Source organism: Phlebotomus papatasi, chromosome 1 (genome assembly GCF_024763615.1).
Source record: "Phlebotomus papatasi isolate M1 chromosome 1, Ppap_2.1, whole genome shotgun sequence".
Classification (NCBI taxonomy): Eukaryota; Metazoa; Arthropoda; class Insecta; order Diptera; family Psychodidae; genus Phlebotomus; species Phlebotomus papatasi.
The window spans coordinates 49,478,494-49,506,131 of NC_077222.1; the positions used below are offsets into that span (position 1 = coordinate 49,478,494).

A 27,638-nucleotide genomic window follows, 5' to 3' on the forward strand; every position below is an offset into this window, starting at 1 on the left:
ATTTTTCTTCACTTTTATTTGAGAAATCAAATTATGGGGCTTTTGCAGAGAGTAAACAATGCAGATTTGACAACTGAGAATGTACGAAGTGAAGTTAGCGTCGCCTATTGAAAAGATATGGCGACAGGTGGTAAAATCAATTCCAGAATATTACCACTTCTCGCCATGCCTCATTTTTATACAAAAATATATAAAATGAAATATTAATTGACTAAATACAAATTTTATGTATTCCACAAGTGCAATTAAATATTCAATAGACAAATTATTTACCCAAATAGGTATTTTTGGCCTGATGAAAATTTGACGACACTTAGTACATTTGGTAAGAGATGTTGGATTCGATGCACTTGCTTAAAATATTGCTCTAAAAAGTGATCAAAATCGTGAATCCAAAACGAATAATTAGTATTTTTCGATTCTATGCGTAGAAGCAGAAACAATACAAAAAAATTGCGACTCATTTATTTCATAAATTGCGAAAAATAGCGATTTCAATGTAAGTGGCGAGAAGTGGGGCACTGGCGAGAACTGGTGATTCCACCCTAACGGCCACTAGAGAAATATATGTCAATATGGACATAAATTTCTCTAGTGTGTAGAAGCCATAAACTCTTTCAATATACATATATTAATTTCGAATATATGTGTAGATAATTTATATATAGTTCTCTTTTTCTATTAAAATTAAATTTAAAAACTTTCATTTAAATAATGAAATAGGTGAGACTGTTAAGAATCTCACCTAATATTTAAAAAGCTAAAAAGTGATTTTCTGATGGATTTTTAAGTTTTAAAAATTTGTTATATGAATTATTCAAACTGAAAAATTAACCATTTGGTTTGGAATCTTATCAATTGAAGAGAATTGACCAATTTCTAACACCACACAATAACCCATGAAATGAAGAGAAGGTATTAAAAAAGACGGTGACCAGAATGACATAAAAAATTCCCAAGTAATCACAATGCCACTGTTAGAGACGATTTATCCCAATTTCCCTGACACATTGTAACCCCACAAATGTGCCAGAGAAAAAGAATGTAATGTAGAAAAACAACATAAAAATAAAAAAAAATATATGAGAAAGTGCATCTGCTGTAACTCACCAAATAAATTCTCGGCAATGTGAACAAAATGTTGGCTGTCTCAAGAATGTTGCCATGAATTTGTGTCCATTGACTTGGTGGACACGCCTTCGCATTGCCCCACGTCGTCGATTGAAGCCAGCGCGCTCCTTGAACTCCCGACCCCCGGACACAGCGGCCACTGGCGCTGCTCCACTCTGTGAATTGTTTTGATCTGCCGGAAAGATTACTAGATTAGCCATTGCATCTATGATGGATTTCATTGGACCCGGAATTCCTTACTCACCGTGCCATTTCAGTTCAATCAGCACGTGTATCTTACCCTGTGGCTCAAGATCGACCTGTAAGGAGTGAAAATGGGAAAGAGAAGTGAGAGGGTATTTTTTTTATTTTGTGAGACAATTTGTTGAGATATCGTCTGCTGACTGCTGAATATCAAGGTCTTGGGAGTGATTTTCAATTCTCTCACCCACCCACCCATCGGGGGAAAAGGTGGTCATGTCCAGGTGCTAAATGCAGTTTATAGCACTTTGGTGATTTATCACACAATTGACGCCTTAAATCTACCGATAAATTTTATTGAGGGGATTTTTTTTTATATTTGCAAATCTTAAACCCTTTGGAGACAAGGAATCTGACCAGTTATTAAAAACGATCTTTTTTTGTTCCTTGCAGTCAAAATAGATTACATATTTTTTAAAAACCAGATAAGTCCACGAATCGGAGAATTACTTTAAAAAATTAAAAATTTACTATTTAAAAAAAAAATAAAAAATCTGAAAGAAAAAAATGTCATTTTGTTTGTTATGTGTCAAAAAATGTCTTTTTTTACAATGGCCTCTACATACTAAAGAAATTTATGTCCATATTGAAGAAAATTGCCTACGCTTGTGTAGGAAGTACTCTCAAATATGGACTACCTACTCAATTCTTCCAAATTAAGAAAAAATAACATCTATGATAACATTATATTTAAAAAAAAAATATCATTTCTTTTTCTTTCAAAATTGGCGAAAAATTGGCTAATAAACTAATCGCTCTCATTCTGAGAAAAATCGTATATTTATCCTCAAAATGAAACTGTTCTAAAATGCCTTAGCTTTGTATCAGTTTGCTGCTAACGATCGACGCATCATATGCTACTATTACAGATACAAAGAATCTGCATCTATAGGACATTGTCATTTCGAAGTGACGATTTTCTAAAAGAATTCCGTTTCCGATAAAAAAATTTTATCTGAAAATCAGTCCTATTACTTTTAAAACTATTTTGTGGGATCTTTTGAGAGATTTATGAATCAGTTCAAATCGGTTGAGAACCGGTAAACGGTAAATGATGCGAAAGTACTTTTGCAGTATAGCATCTTATAAGTCACGAGTTCGAGTATTTCGCAATGCCTGGGATGCGTTGCCACCCCTTTTAGTATGAAAAATAATTATTTAGGAATTGTCCTGTATATTTTGAAATAGTCAGTACCCAGGACAAATTAACGGAACACAATTATCAGATGTGATTTCTTTTAATCACACCTATTGTTATCCTCCGATTTTCTTAAAGTGCTCATATCGAGCTGAAATTCACAGAGAATATACATATGTTTTGAACATCCCTGATGCCGAAAATCATAAGTCGATAACTTCTAAGCCGGTGCTAAGCCTAGATCAGCTTATAGAGGTGCGATTCCTTCATTGCAAATTTGGATTGTGGCAAACTCTAACGATATTTATACATAAATAATGCAAATTTCGTTTAATAATTCTTAAACTGTATGTAACATTATTATCGTTATTAATAAGGAAAATTGAATGAGAAATACATAAAAGTATCTGAAAATCTTTAAAGTCGATTAACTCGGAAACTGAGAGATAGATTCGTCAAACTTTACATCCGTTTAGGGCATTCTTTAGGTTTGAGATGTAAAAAAATCACTTGAAAATGAGGAAAATTGAATGAGAAATGCATAAAAATATCTGAAAGACTTTGAAGTTGATTTTCTCGGAAAGTATGAGGAATATAGGCCTCAAACTTTACATCCATTTAGAGCCTTCTTTATCTTCTTTAGGTTTGAGATGTGAAAAATTTCACTAGTTTGTGGTTAATTTCGGCAGCAAGACAGCATTAAAGTCCAGTGAGCATGATTGGCTATTATAAGTAGCTTTATTATGAACTTTTTATCATTGATTTGACTCACATTTTTGAACACTTCCACCAAATTTACCACATTAAAAATTGTAAATATGTCATATGACATCGTCATACTATAACAGAATTCCCCTGCAGGTTCATGAAAACGTTTTTGACAGATTTAGACTAAACTCCTCTAAACATTTTGACCAATTTTCGTCAAAAATTGGGTTATTGAAAGAAATCGTCTTTACTGCTGTAACTGGAAATAAGAAAATTCTGATAAAAATGCTTTTTCTATGAAAATGCTCCCAATGCGTCCCAAAATGTTTTGATTGATCTGAGCAGTTTTTCTTCGAGTAAATTTTTATGTTCATGTCCCCTACACACTGGAGAAATTTATGTCCATATTGCTTTTGCTTCCTTTTCATTGCTTCTACACTGCGAAAAAAATGGGTTGCGATTAATTTTTGTCCTCGTAACTAACATTTTTAGGTGTAAAAATATATTAACATTTTTTATTGTTAATTTTAGATCTTTTTAAGTGTAAAATTAACATGAAAAAGAAAGAGTAACTTTAACCCCTAATACACATAAAAAGAATAATATTTACACCGATTTCGGATCAATAATGCAGGGTAAAATTAATATTTCCGAAATGTTATTTTAACTTTTTCGTATTTCTCTCAGTGTATTAAAAGGGATCAAAAGCTTAAATTTTCCTTTGAAAAATTTCTTTGAAAGTTGTCTACAAGAAAAAAATTCTACACAGATTTTTACGAAAATATTTATATCAAAAATTATCTAAAACTTGTCTATATGGGCATTCTTTTTGTGGAAATTTCGTTTAATATTTTATATGAGTTTTAAAATCTAATTTAAACTCAGTCTAGATTAAATTAGATTAGATTAGATTAGAGTAATAGACCGAAAATTTAATGGAAAATGCTTTTTAGAAACTCAAAAACTTGTATGAAAATTTTCTTTCAAAACCAAAAAATAATGCTAGGCGGTAGTGGGGCAGCTTTGAATTGGGCTACCTTTGAAATTTTGCATTTTATCCCATTTTTAAAAGGAATAGAGGCTTATTATAAATGTAACTTAGCTTCACAATTGGTTAGTGATGTTGAATTATAGCTCAGTAAGGCCTAGTTCTATTTCAAAATAAAAACCAGAATTTTAAAGCTACCCTAATTCAAAGGTGACCCACTTGCCCCTAAATTTATTTTGATTATTTTGGGCAGCTGTGTAAAACTTTAGAAGAGATTCTTTAAAAGTTTTCTATAAGACTACGTTGTAGCTCTTTTCTGAGAAAATTTAATCAGAAGCTCCCTCAAAATCCTTCCAAAAATACATCTTGAAATTTTTGTTTATTAAATATTGTGCAACTTCCTTTAAAAAACCAAAAACCACATAGGGTAAAATGAGGTGATTTGGAACGATTTACATTTTGGGACACTTGAGATTATCTTACTCAATTGAGATTATCTTACTTAATTGAGTGATTTTAGATGATTTATTCCTGGGCAATTGTTATCCGAATTGCTGTCGGGAATGGATCTTTAGTAACTTTAGTTCTTCAATTACTTGGGAAAAATAGTCCGACAGAGATGAAAATACATTTTGTTATTGTTTTCTTGCTTCGCGGAACGTCATGCAAAATTTTTGCTCAAAATGGCGGACGGAAAATGCGACATCCCGTCGAATTTGTTAAAATTGGCCTCTTTCCTCTTTCCTGATTTGAATTCTGGTTGCCAGTTTTTTTTTTGGATAGTTACTCTATCTAAAGCAATAGAGTTTGTAATGAATTAATGCACAGAATTTAAATTCAGTGACCGTTAAGACGTGTGTTTGAGGGCGAATCCCCGCGCCCCCATAATAGATAAAAAAAATTTTTCTTTTCACAAAATTCATCTATTAATCTGTAGGAAACTAATCCCAAAATAGAAACATTCTATCTCAACTATTTCTGGTACATTGACTGAATGGGTTAAGAAGAAAAAAGAACAGATTTCTTTCCTTTGAATCTCTAAACTTAATTATTTTTCATTTTATCCTTTTTTTTACAAATAAATTTGTTGAATATCGGCGGGGGTTACGGTATCTCCATCGACACGCCCTTACTTCTCAATTTCGATCATGGGCAGTAACAGTAAGTCGTGTAAAAAAAAAATATTTACAAAAATTTGAAAATAAAATTTATTATTCGTCCTTAAACTCTACACATTGAGAGAACTTTGATCAAAAATTGTATTTTGACAGAGTTTTGACGTTTCCATCTCAGTGCAGTCAATTTCCTTCAAAAAAGCAATTTTTGACGAGAAGTGCTCCCAATGTGTAGACGCCTTTAGGGTGTAAAATTAGAAAAAGCATGTTTATAAAGTCTATCTTTTTTTTATTTCTTAGCGGTTTTTGAAATTGTGGTCTATAAGATTTCGCGTGATAAGCTAAAACGTCCTTGGAGATAACAACTAATAAACATCTGGACAGAGCCACGGCGTAAAGATTGCAACCTTTTGCCAAGCACACGATTTCCTATCTGTATTTGCTAAGTGTACACCACGATTCTCTTGGATCCGCTCTCCCGGCCAGCAAGAGACCTTATCATCTCACAAATGTTAATTACTTTGAAAAGCATACTATTAACTGCTTGTGCTGAGCAAACAACTGCTATGCAGTATTGTTACACGCATTTTTGCCACCACCTCCGCAGTGACCAGGAGATAGGTGTTCGTACAAAACAAAAATAGGAGGGGGGGGGGGAGTAAAAGATAATGACCCAGAAATCCTGCTGTTCCTTCTCCCTGTGGGTCAGATCTTCGAATGGGATGTTGCAGTTGGCCACAAAGTCATCCGGCGGAATAGCTGCATCGTGAAATACTGTCAAGCTGAGATTCTTGGCATTGTGCACTTCGTGGACAAAATACTCATTCCAGACGGGATCGAATGTTTTGGGCTTGGTAGTGGAGTGGTCTGAGAAAAGAAGAAAAAAAAAGGTCGTGAAGACATTTGGGTTATTATGGAGTTGTGTGTTGGCTGGCAATGTTGAAAATTTTCACGCATCGTATTTCCCCGGAGTTTTTCCCAAAATCCCACCAATTGCCCTCTTTTTCACCTCAAATGGGGCATTTTGCCCACATTTTCGACGTCTGCCGTGTCGAAATGGGCTCAAAAAGTGCATTTTTCATGTGCAATGTGTGCCAAGGAAAATTGTTGGAAAATTCCCCATACAAATTTTCTTTGGGCCGCCATTACTTTTTCAAAAGAAAAATGTCAATAGCAGGGAGACATTGGGGCTGCAAGGAGGAAAAACCTCTGTGCACTTGCCCTTGTCCAAGACCCACTTTTGTCCCACTGAAAAATCCAATTGGATTGACTTGTTTGAGCAGTCAATTGGAGCCCCCCTGTCCACCCACAGCCCACCCAAATGCACTCAATTGAACAATTGATGGCCTACCTAGGTGATTTTCATCAATATCTATGGAGACATAAGTGTCGATCTTTTCCACTTCTTTATTCCCAAAAGTCATCATATGTCGCGTCTGGAAATCCGTTGGCCGCAGACCACATGCCTCACAAACTTTTATCTTTATCGTGCCCGTAAACATTTTCACTTCATTTGCAATTATTCCACATTATACACGACTTTTTCGCCACTAAAAAACAATTCGAAATCCGAGGTGCAATTTGACATTCCCTCTCCGCCTCTGCTTCAGACACTGACTGCCAGCGACATTTTCTCTTCTGTGGAGAGCACATGAACTAAATTGAAACGCGGGAAGACTCCATTTAGAAAATTTTAATAATTTTGGCGCCAATCCAGGACCTGTTTGTATGACTCTCCAATTTCTTTAATTTTTTTAAGTGAATTATATTTTGAGAGAATAGAAATCGAATAAGTAATTATAGATAGAAATCTACTGAAAACGCTAAACTTCATGCATTTACTACATTAATTAAAAATTAAATCAGAATAACATGATGAACTTTATATGGTGAGGAAGGGAAGGGCCCAAAGGGCCCAAAGACTCGGGATGATCCTCAATTTAATGTAAAATATGACAGTAAAACGAACGCATAAAACTATCATACACTATCAGGATTTATGCCCTAGACACACTTACGACTTAAGCCAAGAGACGACTTAGTGGAAAATGATGGAAATGTAGTTTGACCATTATTTCTTATAATTACACTAAGTCGTCTCTCGGCCTTTTAGGTCTGTCAAGGCCCATCCTCATTTTTCGGGATAATCCTTAAGCCGATCTCTGTATTTAATTTGGGCTTCAGGATTATTGATTAGAGAGGCCCTCCTTCTAAACATTTTACTGACAAGTTTTATAAGCTAAATATTCTCGATGATCTGAGTCTATTTAGGCCAAGCTAAGCCTAAGAACCTGCTTCAAATGGAAATTTATAATGATTTTAACTTATCAATAAGTTTAAAATACTACACTTTTTCACTTATCAGATTATAAGATCGTGACATAGATATTAATGGCATTGTATAAATGAGCAGTAAAAAGTTAAAATTGAGCAGCAACAAAAAAAATTGAAACAATTCAAAAAAATTATCGACCAAATTTTGGCAAAGGGAAAGTAAAAGGCTGTTCATTCTATCTGCAACTATTTTAAATCTTAAATATATAAATTAGACCCATTTTTGTAAAGATTTAAGTTTTTTACTGAACATAATTAGATATTTGCTCATATTTAATTTTTTACTGTCCATTTTGAAATTTTCACTGCTCGTTTGTTGTTTGCCGATATTAATGTTACAAAAATTTGGTTTCTGTCTTTATTAAAATTCATTAAAATTTAAATTATATTAAAATAATAATAATTGAAATACATAATACAATCCCATTTTGTACCTAAAAATTGTAAAGGGAAATTTATAAATAAAAATATTAAAAAAAAATTAAATTAAATTGAATTCCGTTTCGAGCAGGTTCTGAATCAGGCTCCATCTAAAGATAATTCGTTTCATAAAATTAAAAAAAAATGTAAAATTTGTATTTTAAATTTGCGATTTCAGAGGAGTCATTATTTGATTTCAAATAATCCTTATAAAATTAAATTAAATCAAATAATAATTGAGGCCTACCTTGGAATCTTAAGTAATTTGAAAAGGGACAGATAATCCTAACCGGCTTATGTAGGTGAGATTCTTAACGTGAGCTAACTCGGAGTGCATGCAAATTCGATTTGGAGCTGAAGTTGGGAGACGCCATTCAGTTATCTTGAATCAAATTCGTGAAATTATACAAATTTTGTATTTAAACCAAAATATCAAGGATTTGGATGAACTGACAGAAAAGTGTTATATGGGTGAAATGTAGACCAGAATGTTCTCTATAATTTTCCCGTAGAACTTGAACTCATCGATTACTCAGAAGCCAAGATAAGCGAGGTTTTTTGTTTCTTAACTCGTTTTTTCATCCAGAGTTCCCCAAGTAGTCATTTGTTGAACTTCAACTATATCAAAGAATTGTTGTATTTTGTGGGACTTTCCATTTAAAACCCTATTTTAAGTGTCTTGGTGGAGTAGAGGCAGTCAAATTGGCATCTGAGTGATTTCAAAGCGTTATTATAGGAAAAATCAATTTTTTCACACTTAAACGGCAAAATCGGAGTGATAGCGTAGTCTGAGCGGAAAATGATGTATGGACGAAATGTAGAGACAAATGTCCTCTACAATTATGTTGAAGTAATCATCAAAATCGGTTCAGCGACAGTCGAGATAATTGAGGTTATGTGATATTGAAATTGGTTTTTCGACTGTGGCGCCCCTGGTGTTGGTCCCACGAAGTTCAAATATTCTAGAAAGTTGTAGCATTTGGTGAGATCTTTCGTTTAAGCCCTCATTCATCAAAATCGGTCACATAGAACCGGAGATATGATTTTTTGAATTTCGTGAACTTTGACCCCTCATATCTCCGGTTCTATTGAAACCACAGCGCGCATACGCACCATTTTGGAAACGTCCTAGACTGGACTACAACATACTAAAATTTCATTAACTTGCACAATGCCGTTTTTGAGAAAAGTGACTTTGAATTTCGATGAATCTTGACGCTATCACAGCGCCACCTATGGTGACTTTTTGAACTTCCATCTGAAAGTGCTCATCGAGACGAAACCAAAAAGGTAAAATTTAGGTCGCTATGTTAATTAGAACCGGAGATAGAGGCCGGTCAATGTTCGAACTTTGACCCCTTATAGCTCGGGTCAGGGGTTATGGATCGACTTAAGGTTTTTTTTGTTTGATAGGTATAATCAACGGCTACAACATACTAAATTTTCAGCCCGATGCACAATGGAATTTTTGAGTTATTTAACTTATAAGATTTAAAAATTTTCTTTTTAAAAATAGCGCCCCTAGCGGTGGTTTTATGAACTTGCGATGTTAGAAGGGGAAGTGGCATTTCACGAGAGCTTTCCAAAAAGCCCTCACTTTTTAAATTCTGACAATTAGAACCGGAGTTATGGCCATTTTAAGAAATTTTTTTTGGACCCTTATAGCTCGGGTCAGGGGGGTCGGGGAACCTTAAGTTTGGTATTGATGGAAAGCTCTAAGGCCCAGCTATAACATACTAAAATTTGAGTCCGCTGAATGCCATAGGGGCGGAGCTATTGAGAAAACAAAAAAAGGGGGGTCTTCAAAATGGCGGAAGGAGGGGTGGGGGGTGGGGGGTCAATGCACCAAGTTGCAATTTTCACCCGATATATAACCTTTGCCGAAAACCGCAAGTCGATATCTTTTTTAGTTTAGGAGCTATTAAGCTCCAAAGAGCGGCCGGCCGGCCGGCCGGCCGGGAACGTAACTTAGCCACATATATATTCGGAATCAGGAAGTGGCGAAACACATTTTGGCCAAATTTGAGGTCGATCGGACGACATGAAATTTTGTTAGGATTATAGTAGGTGAGATTGTTAAGAATCTCACCTAATACGTGCTACATTAGAAATTTGTTATCTTATTATTTATAATTATTATATAGCTAATACATTAAAAAAATATTTATTCTTATTTATTCACATAAGTGCAGAGTTAAGTTTTTTTCGAAAATAAAAAATATCTATTTGATATCAAACTATTAAAACGCTTTAATTCCTCAAAGTGAAACCTTTTAAATAATTTTGATATTCAAAAGAAAAAATGTGTTTTTGAAATTTTAATATTATAAATTTATATATAATTATCTAACTGCAACCATGCAACAGATGAAACCGGATGAAATCGTATTTAGGTATAAATGGTCAGTAAAAATCAAATTTTGGTTGCCTGAGTTCCTTGAAAAAATATTTTTTCGGTGATAACTGTTGAGTACTACTTGTGCATACTAAAAATTTAGAACAAATTCCAGCCTGTAATGTTAATCACAGTCCATTTTTTAGTAATCAACTATCTACCGGAGCTTTTTGAAAAAAAAACCCGAAAAATGGACTACTGGGACTACTTCAACATATCGATTCATCAACTTACCATCGTGATAGGATCCCTATATTATCCTTGAACATGGAAGAAATTTCATACATAAAACGTTGCCTAATCATTATTTTCATTATGATTACGATAATCCGTTATGATTACGATAAGCTTTTTTAAAGTTTATTTGCCAAAACGAATATAAACCATATTTAAACTAACTAATATTTAGTTAGTTTAAATATGGAGTTAGTTAGTTTTTTTTTTATTTTTGGATATGTTTTAGAGATTACTCAGGCAAACATTTCGTCCATATACGAAAATACCGTTGAATCATTCCTAATAACGGTTTTTCAAGGTCAAATGTTAAAAAGTCATTAGAGAGCGCATTTATCAAGCGAATGGGGTCATGTTTAGGCTCGTTGGATAGGTATTGGAATTTCCTTTAAAACTGAACCGCTTCCAATCGATTCTGAACCGGTTATTAACCGGTTCATAGCCGATAACTAATTTATCTAACTAATAACTAATGATATATGAATCCGTTCAAATCGGTTGAGAACCGGTAAATGGTAAATGATGCGAAAGTACTTCTGAGGTATATAGCATCTAAGTCACGAGTTCGAACATTTCGCAAAGACTGGGACGCTTTGCCAACCCTATATTTAAATTTCATTTGATGTTCTTCTTAATTTAAACTTAAAGGTTTAAGTTCTTAAAATGGGTATTTTTTGTTTGTAAAAATCTTTGTGCAATGTTGATTTCTATGGCTTATACAACCTGTGAAGGAGTTTTCCATCGTTTTGCTCTGATGGTTGGTCAGCAACATTAAGACGGCGATGGCCGCAAGGAGAGGTGGGAATTGTCTGAATCAAGATGAATACACTGAGAAAATAACGAGGGTGCGATTAACTTTTTTTCCTCATAACTTTAACACTTTTTAGGTGTAAAAATATATCATCAATTTTTAATGTTAATTTTAGACCTTTTTAATGGTAAAAATAACAAAAAAGGGTAACTTTAACCCCTTAAAGAGCATAATATTTACACCGATTTCGGATCAATACTGCACGATAAAATTAACATTTCCGGAATGTTATTTTAACTTTTTCTATTTCTCTCAGTGAATAAATACAACACAATGTAAAACTGCGCAGCCAAATTCCTAGATAGTTAAGGGAGCTCGGAGCAAAATTAGCCAGCAAATAAATATTTTTCTTTGCCTATAATTTGTGAAAAGCTTGTTTAAATCAGACAGATACACATGTTTCAATGAATAGAGAGGGAGCTACATACTCTGAATAAAAAGTATAGTTAGCTCAATATTCTTTTTCAGGAAAATTCCACTATCTAATTTTATTCCTGACTAATTCAGTCCTATGGTATCCAATATTGCCTCAAAAACATGTATTTTCGTAAGTAATGCATGTATGAAACTACCCCTCCCTCCCCTACCTTTGTAATTTATCCGAAATTAAATTTATACAAATTTTTAAACTTTCCACTTTATTGCTAAATTAGGGCAAATCACATTAATCCTTTAAGGACGAGAAGGTCAAAAATCGAGGGTCAGAAAAAATAATTTTTTCTAACTTTTTAGAACAAAATACAGCTTTAGAACACCGTAAGAAAAATTTCATTTTTGGGTCACAGGTGGCCCAATCGTCCTTAAAGGATTAACAATAAATTGCTCACGGTATTTCGTTAATTTACGCATTTCCATTGGAATTCTTACGCGAATTCTCGATTACTGTATTACCTTATCTCATACTCGGTGGCACTAGGTGAAAATAATAGAAAATTGAAGAAATTAAACGAAAATGCGATAAAAGGTGAGCAAAAAAATACTGTACAATTAATTTCTCTTAGTTTTTTTTACTCACCGTTTATCGAATTTTCGTTTTATTTCTTCAATTTTTTTGTATTATTTTCACCTGGTGCCACCGAGTATGAGATAAGGTAATACGGTAATAGAAAATTTGCGTTAAGAATTGAAATGAAAATGCGTAAATTAACGAAATACGTTGAGGCTACAGCGAGCATTTTATTGTCAATGTGATTCTGCCCTTAGTTCGTTATTCGTTGCTCATTTCCACATTAGTGATGCCTAATCTGTTCGTAAAATGGGAATATTCGGAAGAATGATAAGATGTGTTCGACGTTCGACTTATTCATTATGGAATGGAATCATTGCATTCGCGGACTGACTGAAAAAAATGAATTTCATGAAACAGGAAGAGAAAAAAACAAGAAGTTCTTCGGGACTCGCCCTTTTATTGGTCCAAAAAAAAACCGGACAAATCATTTAACAATGTCTGTGATGAGACCTGCAGCAATGGTGACTCCACCCACTCGGAGCATGATCCGGCCAAGCTCCTTGATATCTGAGTATTTCTCCACACAAATGGCCTTTATAGTCTCAATCTCGACGAGAGCGCAAGAATTATTGCCCAAACATCTAGGATTTTTCTTGATCACCTCTCCAGATCCCTTATGCAGCTGAGCCTTCAGCTTTACGATGCTGGCCGGCTCAATAGATGACTGATGGTGCAACAGAACCGGAAAGCCAATGGTAATGGGCACACGTACATTGAAGACGACAATTCTAGCACGAATTCTCTGCGCCACTGGCACAGGATTTGCCATATCGCAGAGCATATGACCCACTGAAATGTTTGATATATCTGCCCCAGACAGCGTGATGCTCACCTGATCACCAGCAAAGCCAGAATTATGAGACACCTCATCAATCTGAATTCCCTTCACTTGAGCCTGTTCCCTCAATGGACACACAAGAATTTTGTCATTGAGACAAACAACACCCGTTTCGATGCGTCCCGAAATGCACAGCCCGGATCCAGTACCCTTGAAAATATCATTCACAGACATCCGGAAGGGTTTCTCAACTGAACGTTCTGGTGTTTTAAAATTATCTGCAAAAAAAATTGGGATTGCAGACCAAGAAACCACAAATGCCTGAAACAAAAAAAATCTCACCGATAACATTAACGAGAGTTGGTCCAGAATACCAGCTGAGAAGTTTATCATCTGTCGGCGTCTTCACCAAGTTCTCCCCCGTTAGCCCAGAGCATGGAATATAGGTGATATCGCCCTCCTTGAAGCCTGCCTGCTTCAGGAATACCTTCAACTTCCCGACTATCTCATCGAAGCGCTCCTGAGACCAATTTGCCGTGTCCAGCTTATTCACAACAACTCCAAGCTGACTCACGCCCAAAGATCTCACCAGCAGGGCATGTTCTCGCGTCTGACCACCAGACTCAAACCCCGTTTCGAATTCACCAGTTGTAGCATCCACCACTAGCAGAGCTACATCTGCCTGCGTTGCACCCGAAATCATGTTTGGAATAAAGTCTTTATGGCCAGGAGCGTCCAACAATGTCACCTTCAAAAGATCAGTTAATCACATAAAAAATTTTAGAAAATTTGAAATTTAATAATGTTTGTACATTATTTTATTTCATAATTTAAAAAGAACATCTTTCATTTTCTTTTATTTCAGTATTTTTTTGCAAAGTATTTCATGTAAAATATTGTTAATTGGGATTTAATAAAACATTTAACATTATTATCTTAAAATAAATTTCTAAGACCACAATTTGCAATACTTAAGTGAAAAGGAAATATTTTTACTAACATTTTCTCTTTATATTTTGCAAAAAAAACTTTTTGTAAACTTCAAGGGCCTATATTATATAGAATTCAAAAAACTACTTTTGTGTTCAATTTTTAGGAGGTAATTATTTTTAAATATTCAATTAAATGTATTTTTTAAAAACAAACCAATTTTGTAAAACTATAATGAAAAGCGAAATAGAACATTTCATTTGATCAGAATTCGAGCTGTAGGGGAGACTGGGGCAAAGTCACAAATCGAAAAATTCAAAATTCATTATCTTCCAAGGTAAAAAAGATAGTGGCTCAATTTTTTTCTATAGATAATCTCCATAGACCTTCTTCAATGTCGTAAGTTTCTTAGAATTCGAACAAGGAATTTAGAAAATAAAAAATATCGAAATTTTTAGCCCTATTTTTGAAATATTTTCCTTGCAGAAGATAACAATTATTACCTACTTATTTTCCAAAATTGATGCACTGGTGAATATTTTCAAAATAAATTAGATTTTTTGAATACGAATCTGCTAGCTATTTTAGAATTTCGCAAAGGTTCTTTCCTCCAGAAATCCTTTTATTAAAAATGGCCACATGGGATAAAAAGTAACAAAAGGTATAGAGCAAAAAGTAACAAAAAAGCGAAGCAATTTCTGATGTCTCACGGCGAAAAGAAACGTCATTATCATGTCTCGCCGCTTGCATTGGTCAAACGATTTGCAGTCTTTTGTGTGTTTTTTTTCTAAAATAGCTTGAAAAGCGCTTTTCTCGTGTTCTCACTTTTCTCTCATATCGCGCATTTCGCGCATATTTTCTATGAAAATATGCGCTCTAGGTATTTTTTCAAATTTACGGAAGCCTGTAATGAAGCGAATCAAAATATGATAATACCCAATGTCTGGTACTATTTGCTCCAGCATTTTTGAAAATAGCCACAAAATTACCTTTTAGAAATTAGCTCGATAAATATATTTCCTTACAAAATAGAGGAAAATGACTTTCACAAAGTTGTAGAGCGGTAAATTTCCTATAAAAGTGCGCTAATTAGAAATTTTTGAAGTGTCCGAGTAGCTTGTAAAAAAATAAAATATCCGTTTTGTGACTTTTTGCCCCAGTCTCCCCTAAGCACTCCTTAGATCTCTGTAAAAAATCTTAGATATCATAAGGTAATATGGGTTTATTACGGTTATAATTCAATATAGAAAAATTATTTCTTCCAATAATTGAAGACTTACTTTTACATAAAATGCTCAAAATTTTAATTTTGATAAAAAACATATTTGAATATCGAAATTTCATCGACAACTGAAATGGGGATTTCAAAATACGTACATATTTTGCCATGAAAATTTCGAAAATCGATATTTTTCAGCGCCCTTAGTGGTAAACGCTTGAATCTGTAATGTTGTGAAAACTTATAGCATTTTCACGAGACCTAATGACTGTTTGGCGGAACGTTTCTCAGGAGTACACAGGCTCAGGAGTTTTTGGGCGAAAAACGGAAAGAGATATGAACAAGCTGTTTTCAGCAATGATTAAATGTCAGACGAACGCCATTAGCGTTGACACCCCAATTTCATCCGATTTAATCGAAGGTCAGATTAATCGAAAAATCGATTTCGAATATTTCGAAAACTAGACTATGCTTTTTCTTTAAATTTTAGTATGTTGTAGCTGAGGTCGAGACCTATCCAACGGTGGGTCGCACTCCTCTCTTGATGTCCCCTGACCCGAGTTATAATCAAAAATGTCTTAAAGAATCTCAGATACCATAAGCTTATCTGGGTTTATCACTGTTTTTTTTTTTAATAATATTTAGGTAAGCCCCCATCAGGGCTTATACGATAGTTAGGATTTGATAATCATGTGATTTGAAAAAAGTATCATTAAATGCTAAAACTTTTCAGAACATCCCAACTTCATGAGACCATAGTTAGGGGCGCAGAATTCGAAATTCCGAAAATTCAAAACTATTTAAAATAGAAAATGACATGTGATAAGCCCAGATAAGTTTATGGTAGCTGAGATTCTTTATAGGGGACCCCGAAGTGCTTGCAACTCGAAATACTTGAAAATTCGATTGTGAATTGAATTTTGGGAGTAAAGACTCACGTTGAGCCAATGTTATTCATTTCTGCCTCCAAGAACAGTTTGTTTACTGTTACCTTTAACATGGCTTGTATTTTTCCCCCATTCCCCTCTAGTCATCTTTTCGTGATTACTCGAAAACACGTCGTGCGATTTTTTTCCGTTTTGCATATGTTTTAGAAATTATTTAGGCTGACATTTCGTCCTTATACGAAAATACCGTTGAATCATTCCTAATAACGATTTTTCAAGGTCAAAGGTTAAAAGGGTTCTAAAAAGTGCATTTGTCAACTTATTGAGGTCATGTTTGGCCTCGTTGGGAAGGTCTTGAAATTTTCTTGGTCTTGGAATCGGTTCATAATTAATAACTAATTTTTATCCGAAATTCAATTTATATGTGACTCTTAGTTATTTTGGGCATTGTTTTCAGTGACTTATAAATCGGTTCGTTCAAATCGGTTGAGAACCAGTAGACGGTAAATAATGCAAAAGTATTTTGAGCGACAACCCCCCCAATTCTGAGATAAAGAAGCCTAAAGATTTAACTTAAAGCTTTAACTTTGACATTAAAGATTTCAAATTCTGAGTTATAGGTTTTTTGGATAAAATAGCCTTTAGCGCCACTAAAGAAATTTGATTATCCAAAATGTCAAAAAAACACGTTCAGTTTTAATGTGTTGCATCAGTTCTGGTTTATTGTCAATAAAAAGAACAATTTCCACACCTCCTCCTCTCTTCAGTGTTAAAATTACCCTGCAGTGTATCAAATAGAGTTCAGGTATTGTCGAACTTATCGACTGTTGCTCCGGTTGCTCCATCCACCATCTAAAACCATTCAGCAAAAGGCACAGGAAGATACAGATTTCCCAGTTTTCGACTTTTTTTCTGGCAAAAATGAACGATTCAGGTCAATTAATTTCAAGTGGTAAGTAATTCAAACAGGAAGTGGTTGTAGATAAGAGACGAGGTCAATTTATGGTTCCAGGAGCTTCATCTGGACCGAAGAAGAGAAAGAGGGGCCCCAACACACTTCTAAGCCAAAAGGAGTACTTTGTAAACTTTGTCCTGGAGCACAGAGATACTCTGGACTCATTAAGCGACAGATATGATCCCCTTTGGTCGAACCTCACGGAAAAATTGAATTCTATGGGGCCACCCCAGAGGAACACCGCAGACTGGCAAGAGGTATCTACAGATTGAGGTTATGTTGTATGTATTTTCACACTCAATATTTTTTCTTGTTATCATTTTTAGAACCTAAAAAACTGGGAGTATCAAATCAAGCACAAGGAGCGTGTTCTCAAGGCTAGCACTGGAGAAACTGGAGGTGGTGGGCCAAAAGCAGAACAGCAGCTCTCTCACTTGGAAAAAAAAGCTCTACAGGCCTTTGGAAAAATAGCTGTGGATGGGGATCCTGATATATGTGTTCATACTGGCCACGACAGTGTACCTGATCCTCTGGATCCACAAGAATCCTTCACTGATACCATGGATTCTTTCGGGATACCACCGCGTGAACAGAATGATCCTCCATTGACGACAACTGTTGCTAGAAAGAAAAAGGACACTCTGGAAGTTCTTGCTGATGCTTTTGCAGAGCATTTGGAGGAAAATAAGAAGAGACGTGAAGAGGATAAGAGGATGAACACGGCAATGATGAATGCACTTACCACTGCTGCCGAAGGTATTAATAATCTTGGAAAAGCAGCAGTAATTCTGGCTCAGAAATTCACAAAGGATGACTAATGACAAACTTTCAACATTAATGACTTTATTTTCCAAGAATTCAAAAAATGGAAAGAAATGAACGTGATAACTTGAATTTACCTTGAATTAAAAAATTTCTTGAAATAATTGTTTCTTTTTCTAGAGTGATGCACAATACTCTTGCCTCCTCCTCAGTCCTTCATCGTGATAATTTGTCTGTAATATATTTTCTTGTGTTTCATCTGGTTCAGGTTCTAGCACAATCAAATCGTTATCATCTAAATGCGATTCAGGGTAAAATCCTCGGAGTCTGCTGTAATTGTGTAGAGCAAAGCAGGAGTTTATTATTTTTCCCGCAGTTACAGGATAATAGTGCAGCGTTCTATGCTTCAACATACATCTGTATACGGATTTTAATACACCAAAGGATCTTTCAATGGTGTTGCGAGCGGCTTTGTGCAGTTTATTAAACTTCTGCTCTTGTCGGGTTGTTGGATCAGCAATTGGGTTAAAGAGGACTGGTTCCAGTGGATAACCAGAATCCCCAATTAGGAAGTGGTCTGATCTATTTTGTCTCATAAGTCTGCGTACTGGTGAAACAAGCCATATACCACTGTCGTGTGTACTTCCTGGAAATCGCGCATTGACAGAAGGGAAAATCATATCGGCGTCACACGTAGCTTCAACATTTATGCTGTAATAGATCTTACGATTACGATACAAGCGTGCTGGTCTTATAGGATCAACTGTTGGTGGCGAAATTATTGCTATGTGGACGCAGTCTATACATCCAATCACATTAGGTAAATTGAATCGATTTTGAAACACAGCAGCTTTTTCATTCTTCTCAATAATAGTGATCGGAAATCGAATATATTTTTGAGCTAAGTATCCATCCATTATACGGGAAACTTCATTGATGCAGCGAGATACAGTGGGCTGACTTACATTATGAAGGTTTTGCATCCCAACTGCAGTCTGATATGAACCAGTAGCAAAAAAGTTAATCGCAATAAGGACTCTAATATGGAAGGAAATTGAAGAGTGTCGGCTACTCAGCGGCTTCAATTCCTCAATTAGATCGAGAATCAAATATTGGGGAAGGCGGTAGTTTTTGATGAACTCTCTTTCCGGAACATCAAAGGGATTCGATTCATCTCTCAAATACCTCATTCGTGATCTCTGCGCACGACTAAAAAGGATATTTACTTAAACCAGTCCTTGTCAATGTTATTTCTCTTTCTAATTAGTACTTACGCAAGATTTTTCTCCAATATTTTGTTCAGGAGTTCATTCCTGATAGCGTGACATACAGCTGCTTCCAATACTGAATCCATTGGCTTCAAGAACTGAAAATAGGCAAAAACATGATCAAGTACATCACTCTCCATATATCTGTGTGATAAATTAAACTCACCTTTATGATTAAACACACTGTTTGAACAATTGTCAATCTCAAACTGAGCAGCACTTAAAGGTTTAAAAGGTCCTCTCGACCAGCTTTAAAATTAAAGGCGATTTATAGACATTTGACACCTTTAAGTCTGTAAAACTTTAGCGTAGAATTCGAAATTTACAGTCTTAAAGGTTTAAATAAATTTGACACTTTAAAATTAAAGATTTTTATCAGAGAATACGAATCGGTCTTTAAAGGGCGATTTAAAGATTTAAGGCTTAAAGATTTATCTCAGAATTGGGGGGAACATCTAAATCACGAGTTCGAGCACTTCATAAAACCTGGGACTCTTTGCCAACCCTTTTTTATTTTATAACTTCACAAAATCGAAAAATCTTGCGTTATTCGACAAACATTTTGCAAAATAATCTTTGTTTCCGCAGTATCCAGTAGAATTCTGTAATTTTCGTGTCATTGTCACGCGTGAGTTCGAATCCTGGCAATGTCAATCGAGCTTTTTTGTCATATGAGTTCGAAAATGCAATTCACTGATTTTTTAATGAAATGCCTTTACTTAGTTAGTGATATTATGCAAATACAGACTGTCTTGGTTGATTTGTTTAACATTCATTGTCATTTTAATTGCCAAAAATCTCAAATATGTGACTTCTGACATTGCCACGTGAGCTGAAATGGCAATGTCACGGCTACAGAATCGCATTTTCGAAAAAGCTCTCCTAAGATTCGAACCCAATTTGTCATATGACATTGCCAGAGCGTTACAGAATTCCCCTCCAGGAGATGCAAGGTTATAGGGTAAATGTGCCAAATTCCGGCCAGCTTGCAATTTCGGCCACCTTTTTTTGTTCCTCGAATTTCCATGAATTTTCAGTTTTTACATACTGTAGATACAATGCAAAAATAATAAAAAATGACGGTTCGACGAACCAGATGATGTGAAAAAGGCATTGGAAGAATTCCCGAAGGACAAGGAACTATGAGAATGAAGGTGACCGAAATAGGACACCAAAGCCATGTCTATATTTTTATTTATTTTAAAATGTATTAAGAATGATTTTAGAGTAAATAAAAACGGTAAACTCTCTACAATGTTCTAAGCAACACTCCTTAAGTAGAAGGAATGAAAAAATCAATTTCTATTAAAAAAAACAAACTTGAGACTATGACGCTTGCATGCAACTATGCCGAAATTTGGCAAACTTACCCTAAGTACAATTAAAAAAAAATTTTAAAAATAAAAACTCACAATTTTGTTGTCTGTTTCAAATCTCGAGCTGCCAACGTCCATTGTGATGCCCCTGGTTCTCTCTTCACCCGTTTCATCCAGCACCCAAGCATACATGAAGCTGGATTTGCCAACCTTCTTACTTTCCTGCTCGTACTTGTGCATCATGCGTTGCGGAACATTGCCCAAGTCGAACAGGAGATGCCCCATCAGTGTACTCTTGCCTGCATCCACATGTCCAATCACCACCATGTGAATGTGACTTTTGCCGGACTTTCGCTCTTTCTGGTACATCTCCTGAGCATTCCGGTGGCTTTCTTTGGCACCAGCACGACTCGGTGTCCTGCCCTCATCACCGATCTCGGGCGTATTGCGTCCCGACACCACGGGAGACTGGAGATTCGGGGAATTCACTTCGAAGCCACGCTTGACGTTGGCTTTGTCCGTCGTGGGGGTCACAGTGACCGTGGGTGCTGCTGGGGGCTTTGCAAACTTCTCCAGCAACCTTGGGCCCACGCCTGCAGATTTTATTTTGTTTTGGAAGGGGAAAAGGCAAAAAGTGCTAATAATCGCGCGCAATAAAGTCATCCGTATTTTAAAAAATTGTCTTTACAAAAATATTATTACTTAAAAAAAAACTATGATTATTTACAACTTTTTTTTTAAAAGATAAAATATTATTTAAACTATCTTCGTAAAAATTTTAAACAATAATCATCCGGAGAAGGAGTTGTGAAATTAAATGGTTCAATGGCATTTTTCATCTCAAATTTCATAGATATTTTGGGAATATGACTCTTGCGGAATTTTCTACACAAAATACTGCCCACTTTGGAGGGCTTCCTCGTTCTCTGCTTGAGCTTCTTCCTCAGCAGAGGCGACAGGTCAATTTGGCAATATTGTGTAATATTAACCGCTAAGAGATTAGTATCGATATCGCAATCTACAAATTGAGGTTTAAAGGTTTCTGATTCAGGGAAATCTTCAGTGATTGCTGGTTTTGGATCAAAACTAGAATCTGTGGTTATCAAAGCAGTTGTCAGGTCAATAACCCATCGAGAATTCTCCATAGGTTCTGCTGATTTTTCATCCAGGGATAATTTATCTATGGACAAATCATCTACCCTGGGACTCTTTTCTACAGAAGGTACTTGCAATTTTGGGGATATTTTGGGAATGTTCGATAGCTTGGGTAAATTAAATTTGATCCCAGGAGATTTGGTAGATGAGCCCTGGGCAGTATTGAGTTTGGGCAATGAAAACTTCTTTGTGTTATTTAATCGCGAATCAAGACGGGAGTTGATCAAGTCTCGGAGATTATTGAATGTTTGGGGAGTTGTATTGGGCACTGGATTACAATCTTACCTTGCATAAGAATCCATAGCAGAGTACATGGAAGCAGAGAGAAAAGGGCAAAATCAATTAATGCTGAATACCACATAAACTCAGGGAGAAAAGGACAGTTCACAGTTTGATTGGACACTAGTGGACACGAACACTTCATCAAATAGACTGAAGGTGAGATTCCCAAGTTCTCTCACTTAAATACACAGGGTAATTTCACCATTTGATTAAACTTTATCACCTGTTCACTCACCTTTTTCAATGGCTGGGCTCGATTCCTTTTCGGTGATTTTCGTTGCTGTGGCACATGCAGTTGTAGTTGGTGGATTGAGAATGCTGTCCAGAGACTGTGCCATATCGTAATTGAAGCGCATTATTGTCTCCACAAGCCTCTTTTCTGTCACAGAATCCCCCACAATACTCCGAATCTCATCCATCACCGACATCAATCTTACCATTTCGTCATCTGGCAATTCAGGCAACTGGTAGCTCTCAGAATCCCTACGTTCCTTCTCATGTTCCTCATCATCTTCCCTACCCTCATCCTCCTCCTGAATATCCCTGTTTGATGCCATAAAAGTCGCAATACTTTGCTGCCCGCGGGCACGATCATAGATCCACTGTTGAGCATCTGTAGGCGAAATGCATCCCTCGTCGTCCACCGAGTGGCCAAATACATCATCGTAGCCCTCATATTCTGCAGAAAATTCCTCAATTTGCCGGAGATTTCCACGGGAAAATTGCAAAAACCTAAAAACTCACCCTCCTTGTAGTCCATTGACCTAACATTTCTATGACGTGACATTTTTCCTCCTAGTTTTTTGTGTCTATTCCAACAAATTCTCAACAAATTTTGATTCTAGTTCACAAACATTATATACACCAGACACACCTGTACACCTTTCAACTCAATAGAACATGTGTAACCCGGTAAAATTGTATAAAATGTACAAAACGCACGCTTTTGGCTAAAAATCCACACTGTCACTGAAACTCCATTTTCGAAAATCAGTTGTCATCTGTTTTCGAAAATGCGACGTCATACTCTCCCGGAAGGTCTAACGCGCAAAACGACTGCGTAAAATACAGTTTTTCACACATTTTCTTTAAATTATCTCAAAACTGCAGTGAAAAAAAGCTACCTGGGTGTTTAACCTTTCCAATGGCATTGCACATTCGGAAAATTATTTTTCCATTTGCCAGGAATACCACTCTGAGGTTTGTTGTGTAATCTTTCGATCATGTTTCCGGACGCTCAATATTTTGTTTTTATTGCAGATCCCTGAGGTATTTTGCATCAGAAAATGCCAAAATAGATCCCAATTCTGCCCTCAAATTGACAGATTCGTGTGTAAAGAGACTGCGAGAGATCTGCATAGATGGTTCATTTCTCAGGGTGTCTGTTGATGGTGGTGGATGTTCAGGTTTTCAGTACAAATTCGACTTCGATACCAAGCTCAACAATGATGATATTGTCTTTGGACCAAAGGAGGCGAGAGTTGTTATTGACAATGTCTCCCTGGATTACTGCGCCGGAACGACACTGGACTACAAAGAGGAATTAATAAGGGCTGGTTTTGTGATGGAGGGCAATCCAAAGGCAGAAGAGGGATGTTCCTGTGGAGCCTCATTCTCAATTAAAATTGACTAGAAATTTTGTGATAAAGCAATAAAATCTTATTATATAATTTTTCTCACTTTTACTGAATTAGTTAGCGAAGGTTTCACCAAAGGGAAAGACGATTGTCTTCCTCTGAGTGTAGACACTGGCGAGATTCTGGCATTTAACTCGAGTGCACGAAGAGAGTATCTCCCGGAAACGATTCTTAATGTCGTCAGATCCCAATTTAATGAGATTGGATTCTTCCAAATGGGCATTTTGAAGGGCACTCATTAGACACTCAAAGTGATATTTCCCTCCAATGATCAGCGATGTCGATGGATAGTTGCAAAAAGTCTTGAGATCATCCGGAGATATGGCATTATTGCGTCCGTAACGCTTTTGGAAGAGCATCTTCTCCAGAACTGCAATCTCGGATCCGTAGGTGAGGCCTCCAAAGACAAACGAGAAGGGAATCTCAGGAGTAAACTTAGCCAGGCAATTAATCCAGACACTTGGAACCTTGACGCAGCTGACAATCTCATAGGCAATAGAGAGCTTTTCACACCAAATCGAGACACTTCCTCCATTTGAGGCATTCACCATACCAATTCCTTCCTTAACTGTCCTGAATATATTCATCACAACTATGGGAGCAATGTCACTGCCTGGTTGATCAAAATAGGATCTATTCTGCCCCAGGACAATCGTTGGTTTCACTTCTTCAGCATCACCAGGGTTATTGCATATCTTCAGATGCATTTTCGAGGCAGTGGAAAGGGCACTTCTGAAGCTGTCTTGAAAGTCCTGCGAGTTTACAAAGATCGGATGATATTTCTGCAATTTCGACTGAAGCAACTCCATGAAATTCTCCTCAATATTTTCCTGCACCAGCAGATTTCTAATCCTCCAGGGGGATGTGTTGTCACTGAAAGACTCAGCAAGGATATCCGACGCGGACTGCAAGTCACTAGATTCCGTGACAAATAAAGTTCCAAAGTGTTTCTTGTCCTCTTGCAGTGGAGCAATCTCTTCCTCGTTGATTGTTTCTACGGTAAATGCAGCAGAGAGAAACTGAAATGTGGCATTCCGGGAATTATCCACCCTAACGTGAATCATTTCACTAGCCTGCAAAGCTGATAAGAGATCGAGAATAATCTCAAAAATTGATAAGTTTTTGGTCCAGACAAATTCCTGGCAAATCCCAGGAGTTCTGTAGGAAAATTTCCCGTAGAATTCAACAATCTCGAGAGCCATCCGGAGTTGATTTTTCGTCACATTCCTGGGAGATACTTGGGCCAATTCTTCCAGTTCGGCAATTAAATCTTGATTAGCTTTGATCAAACTGAGGACAGTGTCGAAGGTTTTATCAGTAAATGCTGTTAGTTTGTAGCCACGAAAGCCGGTCTTCGACTCAGCCACATCCTGAGCGTCAGAGAAGACTTTCTGCAAGAGAAAATCCTTTAAATTATTATCCTAAAATCCATAAATACTTAAAAAATTTACCTTTGCCTTTGCACTGACTTCCTTATCAAATTCCATGCTGTTGAACAATTCACAAAGTGATTGAGCCATTGAACTTGATCAATTTACAGAGAGATGCTGTACACGTAAGCACAACTTCCTAATTCAGTTAAAAAAAACACGCTTAAAATGTAATATTTGGAAAAATAAGCTGATAAGAAAAAAATCTAGTGATAACGAGGAATTAAGCCATGACAGAAGGAGGCAAAATCGTGGCGAACAATGGAGCCGCCAGGTTGTTCAGATTGAGCTTTTGAAGTGGAGGCGCCTAGTGATTGCAAATGGAGGCGCCTGGTATATGAAAAGATTTTCACAAAACATCGTAAAAAGAATGTTTTTATACTAAAAAAAATTGTTGAATTTATCCCTAAAATCGATCAATTTAATAGAAATATTCACAATTTTTAAAAATTTTCTAAAATTTTTGAGATATTTTACTTCATTATGATTAAATTTTGAACTCAAAAATCTGTAGGGGAAGTGCTCATAATTTTGGACAGTCTGCATATAAGCATCGATATCCTAAGTTTGAAGTGCCATATTTTCAATACTAATTGACTTTTCTTGTTACTCTCTTTTCAGAAGGATTGCTTAGAAACTTGGCAAGCTATTTATCATCTCATTTTTACTAAAATTAGTTTTAATACGTTTAAAAATGAATTGATATGTAGAGGTGAATTTGACTCTTATTTTGGACAACTTGGTTATTAATTTTTACAACTTGTCTGTAAATTTGGACAGATAATCCGCCTCAACAGGATGCCCATTGTTCTTCATTTTATGAACCAATCTTACCAAGTCCTCTTCCTGGTCATGTAAGGGAAACGTGGAATGTCACAAGAAGCCCAGAAACTTTCCATATCATTCATTAAAGTGAGTTGACTTCGGTACTCCAAGTACGTGCGGATTCGCTCATTCCCTGCCCTTTCCGGGAGCCTTTCAAGGCATTTCTCACTGCATCTCTTTCGTAGAGATGATGCTCCTTTGTTTCTCCAGGCATTTGTCCAACCTAGTCATCACAAAAGCTAAAACTTCACGAAATTTCGTGAGAAAAACACCTGTCCAAAATAAGAATCATCACCTCACTGGTGAATGTCTTAAAAAATTTCCCATTTTTCACACGAAAAATCTAATTCAGAAGGCAAATCTCACTTCAGGTCAAATGTACAAATCACCAGTAACGTGAATCAACACAATATTCAATGAATATTCAATAATATCAGTCAAAAACAGCGAACAAACTTTGTTAGTACTTCACCAAAACTAAATAAGACTGAAGTAAGCCACGAAGTTCTGTCATATTTCTCGTAAGCAATTGCTCACACTGAATTTTCAACAAAGCAATTTCAACTCAAATCATATTCAAATTTTAACGTATTTAGTGTTAAAATATTCCAAAAAGAACAAATATTTAGATAGAATTCATTATTCATCAAATATTGGAATAAAAATCCATCATTTTAATCAATTTATATTTACTGTCCAATGTTATCCTCAAAGTGTCCAAAATAAGAAACTGGACAAAATTATAAGCATTTCCCCTATATACAATTCTTGCTTCAAAAGTGGACAAAAAATAAAAATATTTCAATTTTTCTTTAAAAACCAAAGAAGAAAGAGCCTGGAAGATGATAAACGTTTTACATACTGAATTGATTCTGGTGAAAAATTACTGTATTAGAGGCAGAAAATTCCTTGAATTTATGAGAAAAAATAAATGTTGTAATGGCCGGAAAGTCTTCTTGGCTTCAAAGAATTCACTTTCTTAACCTTTCAATTTAAGCAGAATCATGCTGGATTACCAGGATGAGAATTGCCCCATGGTGTTACTTTTTGAGGACCTGAAACACTTATGGATTAATAGATTAAACTTAGACATTAAGAAAATTTATTTATTCCTAATTAAAGATCTTGTAGTGTGGTGATAAAAAAGCTTACGATGACAAAAAGACAATTTCATTGAGAAAACGTATTAAAAGGATTAAAAGCCAAGGGTTATGATAAGATTAATTATGATCACGTTTTGGAACGTTTCCCCAATTAATCATACATTACATTTTGCATGAAGTAAACACTTGTCAACAAAGTAGATCACTTTTTATCATTTATTTAAAACCTTAAAAATAAAAAAAAATCTATTGACTTGATAAAAGATTAAAGTTCTAGTGCATCAATTGAATGTGAAGTCGTCTTCAGACTAGATGTCAAGAGCAAAATCTTTTTGGTCTGTAAAAAATTCAAATTGGTCAGTAAAAAATAAAATATGGTAAGTAAAAAACTTAAAAAAAATCAGTAAAAAATTAAATTTGATCGGTAAAAAGTCAAATTTGGTCAGTAAATAAAAAATCAAATACGGTCGAATCAAATCAAATCAGTTTTATGTTTTATGTTTTATGTTTTATGTTTTATGTTTTATGTTTTATGTTTTATGTTTTATGTTTTATGTTTTATGTTTTA

General features: G+C 35.6%; 5 protein-coding genes across 6 annotated transcripts in view; 2 read left to right on the top strand and 3 right to left on the bottom strand.

Moving 5' to 3' along the window:
• The window catches only part of LOC129804818 (protein kinase C), a 29,577-nt gene extending 22,634 nt beyond the window's left edge, over window positions 1-6,943 (bottom strand). The window contains exons 1-4 of the mRNA XM_055852447.1: window positions 6,672-6,943; window positions 5,994-6,187; window positions 1,376-1,430; window positions 1,111-1,303 (exon numbers count right to left, since the gene is read on the bottom strand). Of these exons, the coding sequence (XP_055708422.1) occupies window positions 1,111-1,303; window positions 1,376-1,430; window positions 5,994-6,187; window positions 6,672-6,822 (593 nt within the window). The 5' untranslated portion in view covers window positions 6,823-6,943. The remainder of the gene's footprint in view (window positions 1-1,110; window positions 1,304-1,375; window positions 1,431-5,993; window positions 6,188-6,671) is intronic.
• Window positions 6,944-12,900: 5,957 nt separating this feature from the next.
• Window positions 12,901-23,073, bottom strand: LOC129804833 (protein HBS1). Of its 2 annotated transcripts, XM_055852481.1 has the most exons (6): window positions 22,820-23,045; window positions 22,513-22,754; window positions 22,311-22,404; window positions 20,735-21,231; window positions 13,644-14,049; window positions 12,901-13,579 (listed from the first exon to the last, which is right to left on the bottom strand). In XM_055852481.1, the coding sequence occupies exons 1-6, from the start codon at window positions 22,860-22,862 to the stop codon at window positions 12,948-12,950; spliced, it is 1,914 nt and encodes a 637-aa protein (XP_055708456.1). In that variant the 5' UTR covers window positions 22,863-23,045; the 3' UTR covers window positions 12,901-12,947. The 2 variants fall into 2 exon arrangements, with proteins under 2 accessions (XP_055708456.1, XP_055708448.1); XM_055852473.1 differs by having other exon boundaries at window positions 22,311-22,754; window positions 22,820-23,073.
• Window positions 16,879-18,225, top strand: LOC129805492 (uncharacterized). Its single transcript, XM_055853447.1, has 2 exons — window positions 16,879-17,549; window positions 17,619-18,225. The coding sequence occupies exons 1-2, from the start codon at window positions 17,340-17,342 to the stop codon at window positions 18,108-18,110; spliced, it is 702 nt and encodes a 233-aa protein (XP_055709422.1). The 5' UTR covers window positions 16,879-17,339; the 3' UTR covers window positions 18,111-18,225.
• A 17-nt stretch (window positions 23,074-23,090) lies between the features above and the next one.
• LOC129805582 (iron-sulfur cluster assembly 2 homolog, mitochondrial) lies at window positions 23,091-23,746 on the top strand. Its single transcript, XM_055853606.1, has 2 exons — window positions 23,091-23,275; window positions 23,336-23,746. The coding sequence occupies exons 1-2, from the start codon at window positions 23,220-23,222 to the stop codon at window positions 23,706-23,708; spliced, it is 429 nt and encodes a 142-aa protein (XP_055709581.1). The 5' UTR covers window positions 23,091-23,219; the 3' UTR covers window positions 23,709-23,746.
• LOC129805252 (uncharacterized) lies at window positions 23,712-25,423 on the bottom strand. Its single transcript, XM_055853036.1, has 2 exons — window positions 25,164-25,423; window positions 23,712-25,103 (listed from the first exon to the last, which is right to left on the bottom strand). Exons 1-2 carry the CDS (start codon window positions 25,230-25,232, stop codon window positions 23,766-23,768), a joined length of 1,407 nt encoding a protein of 468 aa, XP_055709011.1. The 5' UTR covers window positions 25,233-25,423; the 3' UTR covers window positions 23,712-23,765.
• Between the last annotated feature and the right edge of the window lie 2,215 nt (window positions 25,424-27,638).

Excerpts from the sequence above, each read along its gene's own strand:
- LOC129805252 (XM_055853036.1), bottom strand. The coding sequence starts at position 25,232 with ATGGCTCAATCACTTTGTGAATTGTTCAACAGCATGGAATTTGATAAG. Across the intron at positions 25,104-25,163 it reads AAGTCAGTGCAAAGGCAAAG|AAAGTCTTCTCTGACGCTCA; the intron begins GTAAATTTTTTA and ends TTTCTCTTGCAG.
- LOC129805582 (XM_055853606.1), top strand. The coding sequence starts at position 23,220 with ATGGCATTGCACATTCGGAAAATTATTTTTCCATTTGCCAGGAATACC. Across the intron at positions 23,276-23,335 it reads GCCAGGAATACCACTCTGAG|ATCCCTGAGGTATTTTGCAT; the intron begins GTTTGTTGTGTA and ends TTTTTATTGCAG.
- LOC129805492 (XM_055853447.1), top strand. The coding sequence starts at position 17,340 with ATGGTTCCAGGAGCTTCATCTGGACCGAAGAAGAGAAAGAGGGGCCCC. Across the intron at positions 17,550-17,618 it reads ACACCGCAGACTGGCAAGAG|AACCTAAAAAACTGGGAGTA; the intron begins GTATCTACAGAT and ends TATCATTTTTAG.
- LOC129804833 (XM_055852473.1), bottom strand. The coding sequence starts at position 22,862 with ATGTCACGTCATAGAAATGTTAGGTCAATGGACTACAAGGAGG. Across the intron at positions 21,232-22,310 it reads GAGCCCAGCCATTGAAAAAG|GCGTGGGCCCAAGGTTGCTG; the intron begins GTGAGTGAACAG and ends TAAAATCTGCAG. Across the intron at positions 14,050-20,734 it reads TTGAAACAGACAACAAAATT|GTGACATTGTTGGACGCTCC; the intron begins GTGAGTTTTTAT and ends GATCTTTTGAAG.